The sequence below is a fragment of the Aspergillus campestris genome (assembly GCF_002847485.1).
Source record: "Aspergillus campestris IBT 28561 chromosome Unknown P168scaffold_8, whole genome shotgun sequence".
In the NCBI taxonomy this organism is placed as follows: Eukaryota; Fungi; Ascomycota; class Eurotiomycetes; order Eurotiales; family Aspergillaceae; genus Aspergillus; species Aspergillus campestris.
The window spans coordinates 132,671-145,504 of record NW_020194343.1 but is presented as its reverse complement, the minus strand read 5'-3'; the positions used below and the strand labels follow the sequence as shown (position 1 = coordinate 145,504).

General features: G+C 54.2%; 6 protein-coding genes across 6 annotated transcripts; 3 read left to right on the top strand and 3 right to left on the bottom strand.

Annotated features, from left to right (window-relative positions):
* Window positions 1–678: 678 nt before the first annotated feature.
* On the top strand, window positions 679–2,489 carry P168DRAFT_238625 (ammonium transporter; the record flags this gene model as incomplete). Its single annotated transcript, XM_024833621.1, has 4 exons — window positions 679–787; window positions 842–1,173; window positions 1,227–1,818; window positions 1,870–2,489. 4 exons carry the CDS (start codon window positions 679–681, stop codon window positions 2,487–2,489), a joined length of 1,653 nt encoding a protein of 550 aa, XP_024691533.1.
* Window positions 2,490–2,776: 287 nt separating this feature from the next.
* On the bottom strand, window positions 2,777–3,555 carry P168DRAFT_328040 (ubiquitin-like protein HUB1). The gene has a single exon (XM_024841307.1). It carries the CDS (start codon window positions 3,422–3,424, stop codon window positions 2,792–2,794), a length of 633 nt encoding a protein of 210 aa, XP_024691532.1. The 5' UTR covers window positions 3,425–3,555; the 3' UTR covers window positions 2,777–2,791.
* Window positions 3,556–3,767: 212 nt separating this feature from the next.
* On the bottom strand, window positions 3,768–6,408 carry P168DRAFT_254988 (Golgi transport complex subunit COG4; the record flags this gene model as incomplete). The annotated part of the gene is made up of 2 exons (XM_024834433.1): window positions 5,096–6,408; window positions 3,768–5,039 (listed from the first exon to the last, which is right to left on the bottom strand). The coding sequence occupies exons 1-2, from the start codon at window positions 6,266–6,268 to the stop codon at window positions 3,768–3,770; spliced, it is 2,445 nt and encodes an 814-aa protein (XP_024691531.1). The 5' UTR covers window positions 6,269–6,408.
* Window positions 6,409–6,714: 306 nt separating this feature from the next.
* Window positions 6,715–8,452, top strand: P168DRAFT_254987 (SIR2 family NAD-dependent protein deacylase). Its single transcript, XM_024834432.1, has 2 exons — window positions 6,715–7,043; window positions 7,099–8,452. The coding sequence occupies exons 1-2, from the start codon at window positions 6,921–6,923 to the stop codon at window positions 8,116–8,118; spliced, it is 1,143 nt and encodes a 380-aa protein (XP_024691530.1). The 5' UTR covers window positions 6,715–6,920; the 3' UTR covers window positions 8,119–8,452.
* Window positions 8,453–8,643: 191 nt separating this feature from the next.
* On the top strand, window positions 8,644–10,902 carry P168DRAFT_291113 (putative hexokinase Kxk). Its single transcript, XM_024837347.1, has 5 exons — window positions 8,644–8,878; window positions 8,928–9,050; window positions 9,109–9,134; window positions 9,197–9,604; window positions 9,660–10,902. Exons 1-5 carry the CDS (start codon window positions 8,839–8,841, stop codon window positions 10,533–10,535), a joined length of 1,473 nt encoding a protein of 490 aa, XP_024691529.1. The 5' UTR covers window positions 8,644–8,838; the 3' UTR covers window positions 10,536–10,902.
* Window positions 10,903–11,452: 550 nt separating this feature from the next.
* On the bottom strand, window positions 11,453–12,663 carry P168DRAFT_291112 (uncharacterized protein). The gene is made up of 5 exons (XM_024837346.1): window positions 12,262–12,663; window positions 12,117–12,128; window positions 12,032–12,043; window positions 11,895–11,912; window positions 11,453–11,835 (listed from the first exon to the last, which is right to left on the bottom strand). Exons 1-5 carry the CDS (start codon window positions 12,432–12,434, stop codon window positions 11,652–11,654), a joined length of 399 nt encoding a protein of 132 aa, XP_024691528.1. The 5' UTR covers window positions 12,435–12,663; the 3' UTR covers window positions 11,453–11,651.
* Window positions 12,664–12,834: the final 171 nt, after the last annotated feature.

Below are 12,834 nucleotides of genomic sequence, written 5' to 3'. Positions count from 1 at the left end.
CAGTCTCATTATTTTCTTGGATTTTTCCGATTCAGTTCATTCCTTTGCCGCGCCTCCCTCACTTTCGCTTCTCTTCCGTCTGTCTTCTCCTCTTTCTGTCTTCTCTTCTCTTTCTCCTCTTCTTCTTACTCCCTCTCAAGTACTTTCTTAAGTACTCACTCCCCGTTTCCTCTCTCAATTGCAATTGACTCCGGGAATCAAGAGAGAAAAAGAGTCAAGAAGAAAAGACAAGAAGAAAAAGACAAGAAGACAAGAGAGAAAAAATAGTCATCTCCACATCTCCCCGCTGATCGATGCTCTAACACCCTTCTACTCCTCCCATTCGTCCTATCCCTCTGCCCACCTGAGGCCCACTCCAGAAAAGCCAACCGCTTGGCTCCTTTCTCGTCTTTTATATACCTCGACCTCCCCGTCTGCCTTTTCTTCTCCACATCGTTGCGGAGCTCATCTATCTTGCATCCTTCTCCTGCCACCTCCTCGATCATTCACCTGAACATCAACCGAAGACTCATCCAAGACTCTCAAAGCTCAATCAAGACTCAATCGAACCAATCCCTTCCCGTCCAACCTCGATATCAATTTCACATCGACATCGACTCCTGCCTCGACACCGACCCGTACTCTGGGCGGTGGTGATTCATTCACAAAACCAAACGACCAAATCCAAGAAGAACCGTCATGGCCGACGTCAAGGCCCCCTACATCCCTCAATATGCCTCGTACAACTGGACCGGTGCTCCCTCCGACTATGCCAACCTGGCCACCAACGAACTCGGCGGTGACTCCCGTAAGTTCTGACGCGTGACTCACGATACGCTCATCAAGGAGGCTAACCATCCAGGCGTCGAAAACCTAAACAAATGGTATCAATCCGGTGATCAGGCCTACATCATCATCTCCGCCGCCATGGTCATGTGTATGGTCCCCGGCCTCGGTTTCCTCTACTCCGGTCTCGCCCGTCGAAAGTCCGCCCTCAGCATGATCTGGGCCTGTATGGCCTCCCTCTCCGTCGTCACCTTCCAGTGGTACTTCTGGGGCTACTCCCTCGCCTTCTCCCCCTCCGCCACCAACGGCTACATCGGCGATCTGCAGCACTTTGGTCTCATGAAGACTTTGGGCGCTCCCAGTCCGGGTTCCGCCCTGGTTCCCACCTTGCTCTACGCTTTTTATCAGGTATGACAAGATATATCTCTCTTTCTCTCCACGACCAATACTCACCATGGTAGATGCAATTCTGCGCCGTCACCGCTGCCCTCGTCATGGGCTCCGTCGCCGAACGCGGCCGTCTCCTCCCCGCCATGGTCTTCATCTTCGTCTGGGCCACCATCGTCTACTGTCCCATGGCCTGTTGGGTGTGGAACGTCAACGGCTGGGCCTACAACTACGGGGTGCTGGATTACGCCGGCGGTGGCCCCGTTGAGATCTGCTCCGGTATGACCGCCCTGGCCTATTCGATGGTCTTGGGTCGTCGCCAGGAACGCATGATGCTCAACTTCCGCCCCCACAACGTCTCCCTCATCGTGCTGGGTACCGTCTTCCTCTGGTTCGGCTGGCTCGGGTTCAACGGCGGCTCCGCCTTTGGCGCCAACCTGCGCGCTGCCATGGCCTGCTGGAACACCAACCTGACCGCCGCCTTCGCCGCCATGGCCTGGGTGATTCTCGACTGGCGTCTGGCTCGCAAGTGGTCCATGGTCGGCTGGTGTTCCGGCACCATCTCGGGGTTGGTTGCTGCCACCCCGGCTTCGGGTTTCATCACTCCGTGGGCGAGTGTTATCCTGGGTGTTGTTACTGGCATTGTTTGTAACTATGCCACCAAGGGTATGTTCCTCTTCATCATAGTAGCGGTCATATGGAGACTGACAGCAATAGTGAAATTCTGGATCCGCATCGATGATTCCATGGATGTGTTCGCCGAACACGGCGTCGCCGGCATCGTCGGTCTGATCTTCAACGCCCTCTTCGCCGACGACGCCATCGTCGGTCTGGACGGCGTCAACACCGGGTCCGGCACCGGAGGCTGGGTGATCCACAACTACAAGCAACTGTACATCCAGATCGCCTTCATCGTGGCCTCGTGCGCCTACGCCTTTGTCGTCTCCGCCATCATCGCCTACGCCATCAACGCCATTCCTGGGTTGAAGCTGCGCGCGTCCGAGGAGGCTGAATTGCTGGGCATGGACGACGACCAGCTGGGCGAGTTCGCCTACGATTACGTCGAGGTCCGTCGTGACTACCTGGCCTGGACGCCGCAGAAGCAGGAGCAGCTCGAGGACGGCCACCACATCCCGGCTGCCGCCCGCTACGGCATCGGCGAGCACAGCTCGATGATGCTCGACGGACACCCGCCGGTCGGCTTCCACAGCCGGGCGTGCAGCTCCGGTGATTCCCAGATCCAGGAGGTGAAGATCATGCCGCCTCAACCGCAGCCTCCTGTCCAGCCTGTTCAGCCGCCGCCTGTCCAGCCTGCTATGCCGGAGAAGACGGAGTGATTCTTTCTCCTTTTTTTTTTTTATGTTTCTTTCGAATATCCAGCGTGTCATTGGCTGTGCCAATATTGCATGTATGATCTATTATGGATTGGCGTTTGGTTTGTACATAGGTTGGGTTGATACCACTGTAGACATGATAATATACTATACTATACTAAATTTCAGTATTTGAAGTAATCCGACATTCACATACATCAAAATAGTATAATAATAGATAGTAATCACAATAGAAAAAGAAAAGAAAAAAAGTAAAACCACCGAACCCCTAACTAAATCCATAAAAGAAGAAAAAAAAAAGAAGACTAATCCCCCGTCCCAACCTCCAAATCCAACTGACAATTACTCGAAATCGAATAATCCTCCAACGTCAAAAAATCCTTAAACGGCCGCTCCCCCTGCCTCTTCAACAGCAGCGCATTCGGCTCCCGCCCAATATGAGCCGCCACCATCGCCTTGAAATCCCCGATCGTATCAGACGGTAGACACGGAATGGACGTCTTCGTGCCGAGTCTGTCGTTGACGTGCACGATTATCATCGCTTGCGGGGGTCCCGCGGCGGCGGCGGCCGCCGCCGCGCGCTTTTCCTTTTTGCGCTGTTTGCGCGCTTCGCGCTCGGCGGGGGTTTCGTTTTCGTGTTTGGATTTGGATTTGGCGTCCTCCTCTGGGTTGGGTTTGGATGAGGTGGGTTTGTTGTTGTATCCTGCGGGCGAGCGAGATCTCGACCGTCGACGAGACCGTACCGGAGAGCGAGATCGATCGCGCCGATGATACCCCCTATCTAGCCCGCGACTTGCACCATCGTCTCTGCTGTTGCTGTTGGTATTGCTGCTACCGCGCTTATCTTTCCAGCGGAATCCGCCGCTGCTTTGGGCTTTTGGGCGGCGGGGGGGTGAGCGTGAGCGTGAGCGTGAGCGGCGCTCGGAGCGGTCTGCCATCACGCTTGCTTCTTATTGTTGCTCTTTCTTGGGTTGATGGGTGGGTGGTGGGTGATTAGGTTAGGTTGGCCATGTTTGGTTGTTTGGTTTTGTTGGAGTGGGTAGCTAGCTGGGTAGCTGGTAGCTGGTAGCTGTAGGTGGGTGAGGGTCCGGTAGGTTATGGTGGTGGTGTTAGCTTATCGGGTGGTGTTGGTTAGTAATATATTACTCATCATCTACACTTAACTAACTAACCAGTGACAGTAAGTTAACCAACTTCGGGTTCCAGGATTGGATCCAGTATAGATGCAAGATTGTAGTATAAACGTAATCAAATCTATTGAATATTATAATATAGAGTATACTACCTCCGCACCATCCCCCTCACCCGTACCCTCTCCTCCGCACTCAACTTATCAACCACCTCAGCTGTCTCCCCCCCTCGTAGCACATCATCCCACTCGTCCTCGTCCATCCCCACCACCAGCGCCATCTGCGTGCACCGCGCAAACGCCTCCCGGTGTCTGTACCGGCCTGGCGTGCCGTGCGTGCCGCCTACGTCTACAGCTGCGCTGACGACGCCCGATACGTCGCGCTCGAGTCGTGTCGCGCCTAGCGCGTTCACCCGGCCGTGGTAGGACCAGAGGCGCTTTTCGAGCAGTCGTGCGAGGTACGCGACTGTTACTGTTAGGAGGCGGTCGAAGGCGGATGCGGTGAGGATTCGAGACACCGGGAGGAGGAGCTCGGTCCAGCTGTTGGCGAAGCGTGGGCGCACTAGTTCTGCCCGGCTGTTGGTGTCTCCGCTGCTGTGACCGGTGTCGTGGTGGTCGTGGTCATGGTCTTGGTCGTACTCGTGGTAGGCGGTGCTTGTTGGGTCGCGGTCGTTGCCCGGTTGGTATTCGATGTCGCGGAAGGCGTCGGCGAGGATTGGCCGGAGTCGGTTCTTGACCACGTTGTTGAAGACTACTTGGATGCCGTCGGAGAGGAGCTCGGTGGCCTTGGATTCGAAGGAGGACGACATGGTTTGGAGGGTCCGTAGGGCGAGGGCCGCGTCGGCTGGTACCGGGAAGAGAGCGCGCAGGGGCTCTGACTCCTCTGTTTGCCCGTCTGGCCCGGTGATTCGCTTCTTGGCTTCGGTGTGGTTCTGGACGATTCGCCGGACGTAGTCGACTGCTATGTCGAGGTTGTTGATGAGGACGAGGAACGGGATGAGAAGGTGTTCGGGGGGCTGTGCGCCTTGCACCGGTGCCCGCGGGTAGCACTCGTCGCGCATCTTGCGCTGCGTCATGCCGATGAAGTCGGAGCCGAGCACCCGCGACAGGGTGGGCACCACGTTCGTGACGACCCCGATCTGCGACGTCGCCAGCGACTGCTGGAGGACTTTGTTGACAATGTACATGATGTCGTCGACGGCCGAGGTGATGTGCGGCGGATCGGCCTTTAGTGGCCGCTGGGGCTGGAGGGTCAAGCCGGATGGCTGTTCGTCCAGCTGGAAGGCCTTCTCGACGGACCGCCGGAAGAAGAATGTTGTCATCGTGTTGAATGGAGACACCAACCGGTCGTTGACCTTCCTGGCAAGACTCGATTCTTGCAGGAATTGCGGAGCGGTGAACCTCTGGTCATCCTCTTCCGTACCCTATTACCTGTCAGATTTCTCCCAAAGTAGAAGCGGAGGGGAAGGCGGTTACTTACATTGCACGTCTCTGCCAAGAAACGACAGTAAAGGGACCACCGGCCCAGCATGACCGCCATCTCGTTGAGAACCCCATCAACCTCTTTCATATCCACTCCCTCGTCCTCCGCCGCCACACCGCCGTCCTTGCTAGCAGGAGAGCTAGACCGTGGGGTGGTGCTGCGCTGGGGCAGAAAGCTCTGCACGAGGAAGGTGAACGCATAAGACTTGGTCTCAGTCAACTTGCGGTCCATGTGGCGCTCGTCGCTCCAGGTGTCAAGGATGATGCCACCTTGGACATCGGCTTCGACCTGCAGCCGCTCAATCACCCGGTTCATCTTCCTCGGTCCGTAATGGCGCTCCACCAGGCCACCATGTCCGTCTATAATCTGAGCGATGTGCTCAAACAACTTGATAAGGGCATTGGCGTAGAAGAAACCGTCCCTGCTCTGGGCGGTGGACCCCGCGTTGAGGTTAGAGCGCGCGCGCGACGCAACTCCCTGGCACACGTAGCGGCCGTAAACGTCCAGGCCGACCTCGGAGCGGCCGATCAGGGGGAAGAGCTTGAAGAAGCGGGTGATCTTGGCGTCGTTGCTCTCCTTGACGGCCTTGTCAAACTCGCGCAGGAAGAGCCCACACAGCGATTCAGCCGCGTTCTCCAGCGTGACGTGCGGCGCATCCGGCACCTCGGCGGTAGGCACCATCTGCGCGGCGAAGGTCCCGTGGACGACCTCATCGGGGATCTTGGAGGCGCGGTTCAGGTAGGTAGCCGCGGTCTCCCAGTCCTGCGGGGCACCCATGGACCCGGACACGCCCAGCACGCAGGCCTTGAGCTCCGAGACCTGTTCGACGACCTGCAGTGTGGCCTTGACGTGCGACTGTTCCAGGTCCAGACGGCGGACGGCGCTCGAGATGCGATCGGCCGTGGCAGCGGCGTCGGAGAGCATGCCATGGCTTACGGTCCGGGTGGTGGTCGTCTGGGAGCTCAGATGGGCTCGAAGGAGATCCAATCGACCGAACTCGCGCGAGAAGTCTTTCTGGGAGGTCACGAGGGCGTCCAGTCGAGCGGTTACTGAAGCTTCCTGGTCGTGTAGATGCGACAAGGTGGCTCTGATCTCCGCGACGGAGCTGGCGTTGAAGATGTCGGGTGCGCCATGTCCGTTGACTGATGGAGAGACGCCGGACACGGACATTCTCCTTATTAGCGAGCGGGAGTGTGTAGAATGGAATGATCTATAGAGAGTGTGAGAAAGAGGAAGATGAAATGAAGATAAAGGAGCAAGCTGGCGTTGAGATCAATGAGGAAGGCGGTGAGGCTGATAATTTATGCAGGGATATGACAGAAATATGAATGATTCACGTTCTGAAAGAGTATGCAGCTATAACTCTACAATCGACCTTGATATTAATACAAAATAGACAGATATATGTAAATATAAATGTGAATACTATCTCTGTTTGCAAGATCAAATCAAGGTATAGGATATCCCGGGAAATAATATACTCCAGATTGAAGCCACATGTGAACAGTGAGATGACGTTATAGTATGACAGATGCCCAAGGCAGCAACCGCGCCTCGCATCTCCATCATTTTGTTATCATCGAATCAACTTCTCTCTTTTGACAACTTCCTTGCTTCATCTGTACATATTCGATTCCATTTATTGCTGCGGCTGCTTGTTGCCATTCTGCTTATTAGATCGGCTTCTTATATCCTTGACCATCCTTAGTTTCTCTTCTGTTCTTTTCCTTTTTTTTTTCTTTCTTCCGCCACCATCGGTCGCCGTCGCAGACCTCGACACCAGCAGTCCAGGTTCTCCAAACCTGGTCGGCCACGTCGCATCATGGGGAACGAATCTTCGACCATGGTCGATGCGAAGACCCCACCGACCGTGTTGGAGGCGCGGACGGTGGAGGCGCTGGCCAAGTACGTCAAAGAGAAAGGTGTGCGCCGTGTGGTAGTCATGGTCAGTTTCAGAGCCGTTTCCCGTATGATCATCCGCTGATGGAGCTATAATCCAGGTGGGCGCTGGTATCAGCACCTCGGCAGGCATTCCGGATTTCCGATCCCCAGATACCGGTATCTACGCCAACTTAGCTCATCTGGATCTGCCCGATCCCGAAGCCGTCTTCGATATCAGCTTTTTCCGCCAAAACCCCCGGCCCTTCTACGCCCTGGCCCGGGAGCTGGCCCCCGGCAAATACCGCCCCACCGTAGCCCATGCGTTCATCCGGCTCCTCTACGACAAGGGCATTCTGCTGAAGCACTTTTCGCAAAACATTGATTGTCTAGAGCGCTTGGCGGGGGTACCCGGGGAGGTGATCGTGGAGGCGCACGGGAGCTTCGCCGCCCAGCACTGCATCGACTGCAAGGCCGAATACCCGGAGGATCGCATGCAGGAAGCCATCGCCCAGGGAAGCGTGCCCACCTGCTTGCGCTGCAACGGCCTGGTGAAACCGGACATTGTCTTCTTCGGCGAGGCACTGCCGGGGGACTTTTTCGACAACCGCTCTCTCCCTGAAGAGGCCGATCTGTGCATCGTCATGGGTACCAGCCTTCAGGTCCAGCCTTTTGCCAGTCTGCCGTCCTTCGTGTCTGACGGGGTTCCGCGCGTGCTCATCAACATGGAACGAGTAGGGGGACTGGGGTCCCGGCCGGATGATGTGCTGATCTTGGGAGACTGCGACGCCGGAGTACGGCGCCTGGCCAGTGCCCTCGGCTGGGAGTCTGAACTGGAACAGGTGTGGGAATCGACCAACCCCAACCAGAAATCGCGCGAGGCGGAGATGGCGCCCCCCGCGACCCGCGACGAACGGCTGCGCGACGAAGTCGACCACCTAACGGAGGAGGTGGACCGGACTCTGGGGATCTCCGATGCGTATGAGCAACGGGTGCGGCAGCATCTCGACCGTCAACAGTTGAACGAGGACCGACGGGAGAAGCGGGCAGCGGAGGACGAGGAGGATACCGGAGTGGGGGGACTGGCGCATGTGTTTCCCCACCTGGCGCGGGGACGGAATAAAAAGCCATCAGTGATATGAGCCAACGATCCAACCATCATCGGACACGGGCTGCAGGGAGGCGTTTGGCGGTATGAAGATGTTGCTAGCATTATTGATTTTGACGACACGACTTGGCTAGATATAATTTTTGTATTTCATTTGGATTTCTTCTTCGTTTTCTTGATTCTGTTTATTCTGTTTATTCTGTTGTTTGTTGCTACTGTAGAAATGGTTGGTCATGCTATGGATATACCTAGAAGATATGAAAGGATGGAGTTCTCAAGGATGAATTAGGGCTGCAGTCAGGCATCCACACAGCGAGCTATATTAATCGATTCCCGACCTCACGATCAGATCAATGCAGCTATCTTGGAACGATGATTATAACCCAATAGCCTGGTTTATAGAAGACAGTATTACCAATACGGCATACTCAAACTGCAGTTCGGTGAGTGAAATCATGGCGGGGCACGTTGGTTACCATGACGGGTTTAGCGCGGCGAGTGATATCATTTATGTTTATGTAGTATTCTTGTTCTTCTCTCTTCGTATCTTGCTTTGCTTCTCCTCCCACATCTCTTCAATTTCACTTTCAGATCTCTCTCTCTCTATCCTCATTCCTCATATTTTTGTTCGGAGTGACATCCTCCCTCTCCCACTCCCCGGTTCCCCGTCAATCCCTCGAGAACCTACACGATCAACCCCACCTCCGTCAACGAGGCACCTTCGCATTCCACAGTATAGTGCAATTCCTGCATCATGGTCGGAATCGGTCCCAAGGTTCCTCCTGCCCGCAAGGGTAGGTTATGTCAGTCTCAATTGTCTGCTTCCTCGCTGACTTCGGGCAGGTTCCATCCAAGATGTGCCCCAGAACCTCCTGGCCCACATTCAGGAGTTTGAGGACATCTTCACCGTCGATACAGCCAAGCTGAAGGAGGTTGTCAATCACTTTGAAAAGGAGCTGGAGAAGGGTATGTGCAAATTTCCACAGGATGATTTCTCATCCGTTTGGCTAATTTGGTTGTTTAGGTCTCACCGTCGAGGGTGGTAACATTGTGAGTGGACGACTGGAACAACATCCCCTCTTATCTAGAGAGAATCCCCGCTGACAGATCAGCCCATGAACATTACCTGGGTTTTGGGCTTCCCCGACGGTAATGAGGAAGGCACCTTTCTCGCCCTCGACATGGGCGGCACCAACCTGCGGGTTTGTGAAATCACTTTGACCAAAGAGAAGGGCAAGTTCGACATCACCCAGTCCAAATATCGCATGCCCGATGAGTTACGGACCGGTACGGCCGAGCAACTGTGGGAGTACATTGGCGACTGCCTCCAGGAGTTTATCGAGCACCACCATGCAGACAAGAAGCTCGACAAGCTGCCGCTGGGTTTCACCTTCTCCTACCCGGCGACCCAGGAATACATCGACCACGGCATTCTCCAGCGCTGGACCAAGGGGTTTGATATCGACGGCGTGGAGGGCCAAGATGTGGTTCCTCCGCTAGAGGCAGTCTTGCGGAAGCGGGTACGACCGATCTCGCCTTCTCTTGCTTCATGAATCAAACTAAACATCACCACAGGGCCTTCCGATTAAAGTGGCTGCCTTGATCAACGATACCACCGGAACACTCATCGCCTCGGCCTACACGGATCCCGAGATGAAGATCGGCTGCATCTTTGGCACCGGCGTCAACGCGGCCTACATGGAGGATGCCGGCTCGGTGCCCAAGCTCGCCCACATGAACCTCCCCCCCGACATGCCCGTCGCCATCAACTGCGAGTACGGGGCCTTCGACAACGAACACATCGTCCTTCCGCTCACCAAGTTCGACCACATCATTGACCGGGAATCCCCGCGTCCCGGCCAGCAGGCGTTCGAGAAGATGACCGCGGGTCTGTACCTGGGCGAGATCCTCCGATTGGCCCTCCTAGACCTTGTCGACAACCAGCCCGGCCTCATCTTCAAGGGCCAGAGCACCGACAAGCTGAGGCAGCCATACCTGCTCGACTCGTCATTCCCCGCCGCCATCGAGGAGGACCCCTACGAGAACCTGCAGGAGACGTCAGACCTGATGGAGAGCAAGCTGGGCATCAAGCCCACCGCGGTCGAACTGGAGATGATCCGCCGCCTGGCCGAGCTGATCGGGACCCGCGCGGCCCGGCTGTCCTGCTGCGGTGTGGCCGCGATCTGCAAGAAGAAGAACATCCAGTCGTGCCACGTGGGCGCCGACGGCTCGGTGTTCACCAAGTACCCGCACTTCCAGGCCCGTGGCGCGCAGGCCCTGCGTGAGATCTTGGACTGGGCGCCCTCGGAGCAGGACAAGGTGGTCATCATGGCGGCCGAGGACGGGTCGGGTGTTGGCGCGGCGCTGATTGCGTCGCTGACGCTGAAGCGCATCAAGGCCGGTAATGTGGCTGGTATCCGGAACACGGAAGAGATCAAGACGCTTATTTAATCCGTCTTTGGAGTTCGACGAGACCACTTGAGTAGGCGCATATAAAAGGATATACATGTTATGAATACAATGATTTGATACTTTCTTACTTAGCAAACTTTCCTTGGTACATCATTGGCGTCTACTAACATGGAATAGATGGTCAGTTTGTCTGGTTGAACTCTGAGCCTGGCAGCTGCCTGCGAACTGCAGCATCCAAGGACGATCACTTCCTCTTGTTTACACCTCATGATTGATTGCCCCTCCAGCTGATTTGAAAACAGCCGGCTGAACTCGTCATGATGTCACCGCGCAGGGACTATCAGCTATGTAGTTACATATTGCACTAGATTCATTCCATACAGGGTTTCAGGGTCCTCTGACAGGCTACTATTATATTATGCGAGTACGTGGTCCGGTGTTAGGCATCGGAGTTTCTTCCATTCATTCATTGTTTGTGAGCTGACTATTGTTACAGTAGGTTGATCCAAGGACAGGGGGATATCCCTGACGAGTCGTCATGCTATCTTTCAGCCTGGATAGACTGGTTCACCATGTAACAAACAGTTATACAACTCGAGATGAGAACCTAGATGCAATAGCTGAATAGCTCCGAATTATTCATTAATCACCAAACATTCAACCTTTCCAACGGATTCACGCCCCATTCCTGCGGAACAAGAATGCACCACCACTTTGCTTCAATTTACAGACAAACAGTCCTTGACTTCAGAGACCATATCCAAAGTTAACCACCTACCACTCCCATTGCACTCTTATGGTCTACATCAACCAGACCATCCCAGCAAGAACAATCCCAGACATGTTTCATCTCCCAGAGACAGGGAGAGACAAGGCAGGGAGAGTACTGACATCGTCAGCCAGATTCAAAATCCCAACTCAATAATCCGAAGCAAGGGGCCTCACATCCCTACCTTCCTAGCTTATCTAGGTAGACATATGATCAGGGTTCACTCCGTGAACTTTCTCCGATAACGCATGCTGAGCTAGGAGCATATGTATGTGTCTTCCACGAGGGTACTTCATCTGACACTTTTCCTCTGCTTACTTGTATCCAACTCTATTCTACTTTGTTCGACATTCGCAAAGCATAACTAAGATACTACCTACTACAACCTATAACGACAAAATGAAACTATCCATCTCACTCCTGGCTTCGTGCGCAGCCATAGCAATGGCCCTCCCCCAACTAGGCGGCGACGAAGGGGGCGCGGGCGGAAGTGCGCCTGCTATGCCTGGAGCGCAATCAAGAGGGAAATCAGGAGGACAGTCGAGCTCAGGTGGAGAGCAGGGAAATATGGTATGTACTGTCTGATTTTTTGCAAAATGAGCAAGGAAGAAAGACGCTGATTGTGGTAGAAACCGGGGTATAATTCGGTGAGTTGTTGTTTGGATATTCTCGCCGTCTGTGAAATATTGCAGTTGGCTTCGTGGGATGATACAGGTGTGGTTTGGATTAAGTTGACTGACTGTTTGTTTTCTGCTATGGTGAATAGCTTCTGGACGCAGTAAGTTTCACACACCTTCCTCTCCCTACATATCACTTCAGAGAAGTAAATATGCTAATACCTAAACCAACAGCTCGGCATCGACGTAAGTCCCCATCCCATCCCATCCATCCATCCTATCCATCCATCCTATCCATCCATCCTATCCATCCATCTCAACCCACAAACCAGACAAACCTAAAAGAAAGAAAGAATCAATCTAACCACCAACGAAACAGAAACTCATCCTCAGCCCCGTCGCCGACGCTATAGGCAGCCTTGTTCCCACCCCCTCGTCATCCTCGTCGCCATCCTCGTCTGCGTCTCCATCTGCCTCGGCTTCGGCCTCGGCCGAACCGGATTCGTCGCCGTCGGGGGCTGTGTAGCTGTCACGGAGACTTATTTTCTCCATGGAGCTTGGTGGTGATGCTTGTTTGTTTGCTAGAGGGTGGGGGGTTAGACGATATGTCTATCTATATATTGTGTGGAGTCGAGATATGGTTTATGGTGGGTGGGTGGGTGGATTGGATTGGATACTATTGTTAGTCTTGATCATTCTTTATCATTCTATTTGTTTATTTATTATTTGGGAGGAGACTCTACGTGGTAGGTAGGTACCTAGTATAGGATGTATGTCGGTCTTGGAATTCAACTCCCATTGGGTTTACTGGCTGCTGAATTGATTGATTGATTGATTTTATATTGAATATTATCTATCTGTATTGGGATTGATATACCCTGTACATGATCAGTGGATGACCAGTATTGTATATAGTTAACTAGTATGTCTTTTTCTGAGGAATGGGTCTGTG

Coding starts and splice junctions, on each gene's coding strand:
- P168DRAFT_328040 (XM_024841307.1), bottom strand. CDS start 3,424: ATGGCAGACCGCTCCGAGCGCCGCTCACGCTCACGCTCACGCTCACCC.
- P168DRAFT_254987 (XM_024834432.1), top strand. CDS start 6,921: ATGGGGAACGAATCTTCGACCATGGTCGATGCGAAGACCCCACCGACC. Junction 7,044..7,098: donor TGCGCCGTGTGGTAGTCATG/GTCAGTTTCAGA, acceptor GCTATAATCCAG/GTGGGCGCTGGTATCAGCAC.
- P168DRAFT_291113 (XM_024837347.1), top strand. CDS start 8,839: ATGGTCGGAATCGGTCCCAAGGTTCCTCCTGCCCGCAAGG. Junction 8,879..8,927: donor GGTTCCTCCTGCCCGCAAGG/GTAGGTTATGTC, acceptor GACTTCGGGCAG/GTTCCATCCAAGATGTGCCC. Junction 9,605..9,659: donor AGGCAGTCTTGCGGAAGCGG/GTACGACCGATC, acceptor ACATCACCACAG/GGCCTTCCGATTAAAGTGGC.
- P168DRAFT_291112 (XM_024837346.1), bottom strand. CDS start 12,434: ATGGAGAAAATAAGTCTCCGTGACAGCTACACAGCCCCCGACGGCGAC.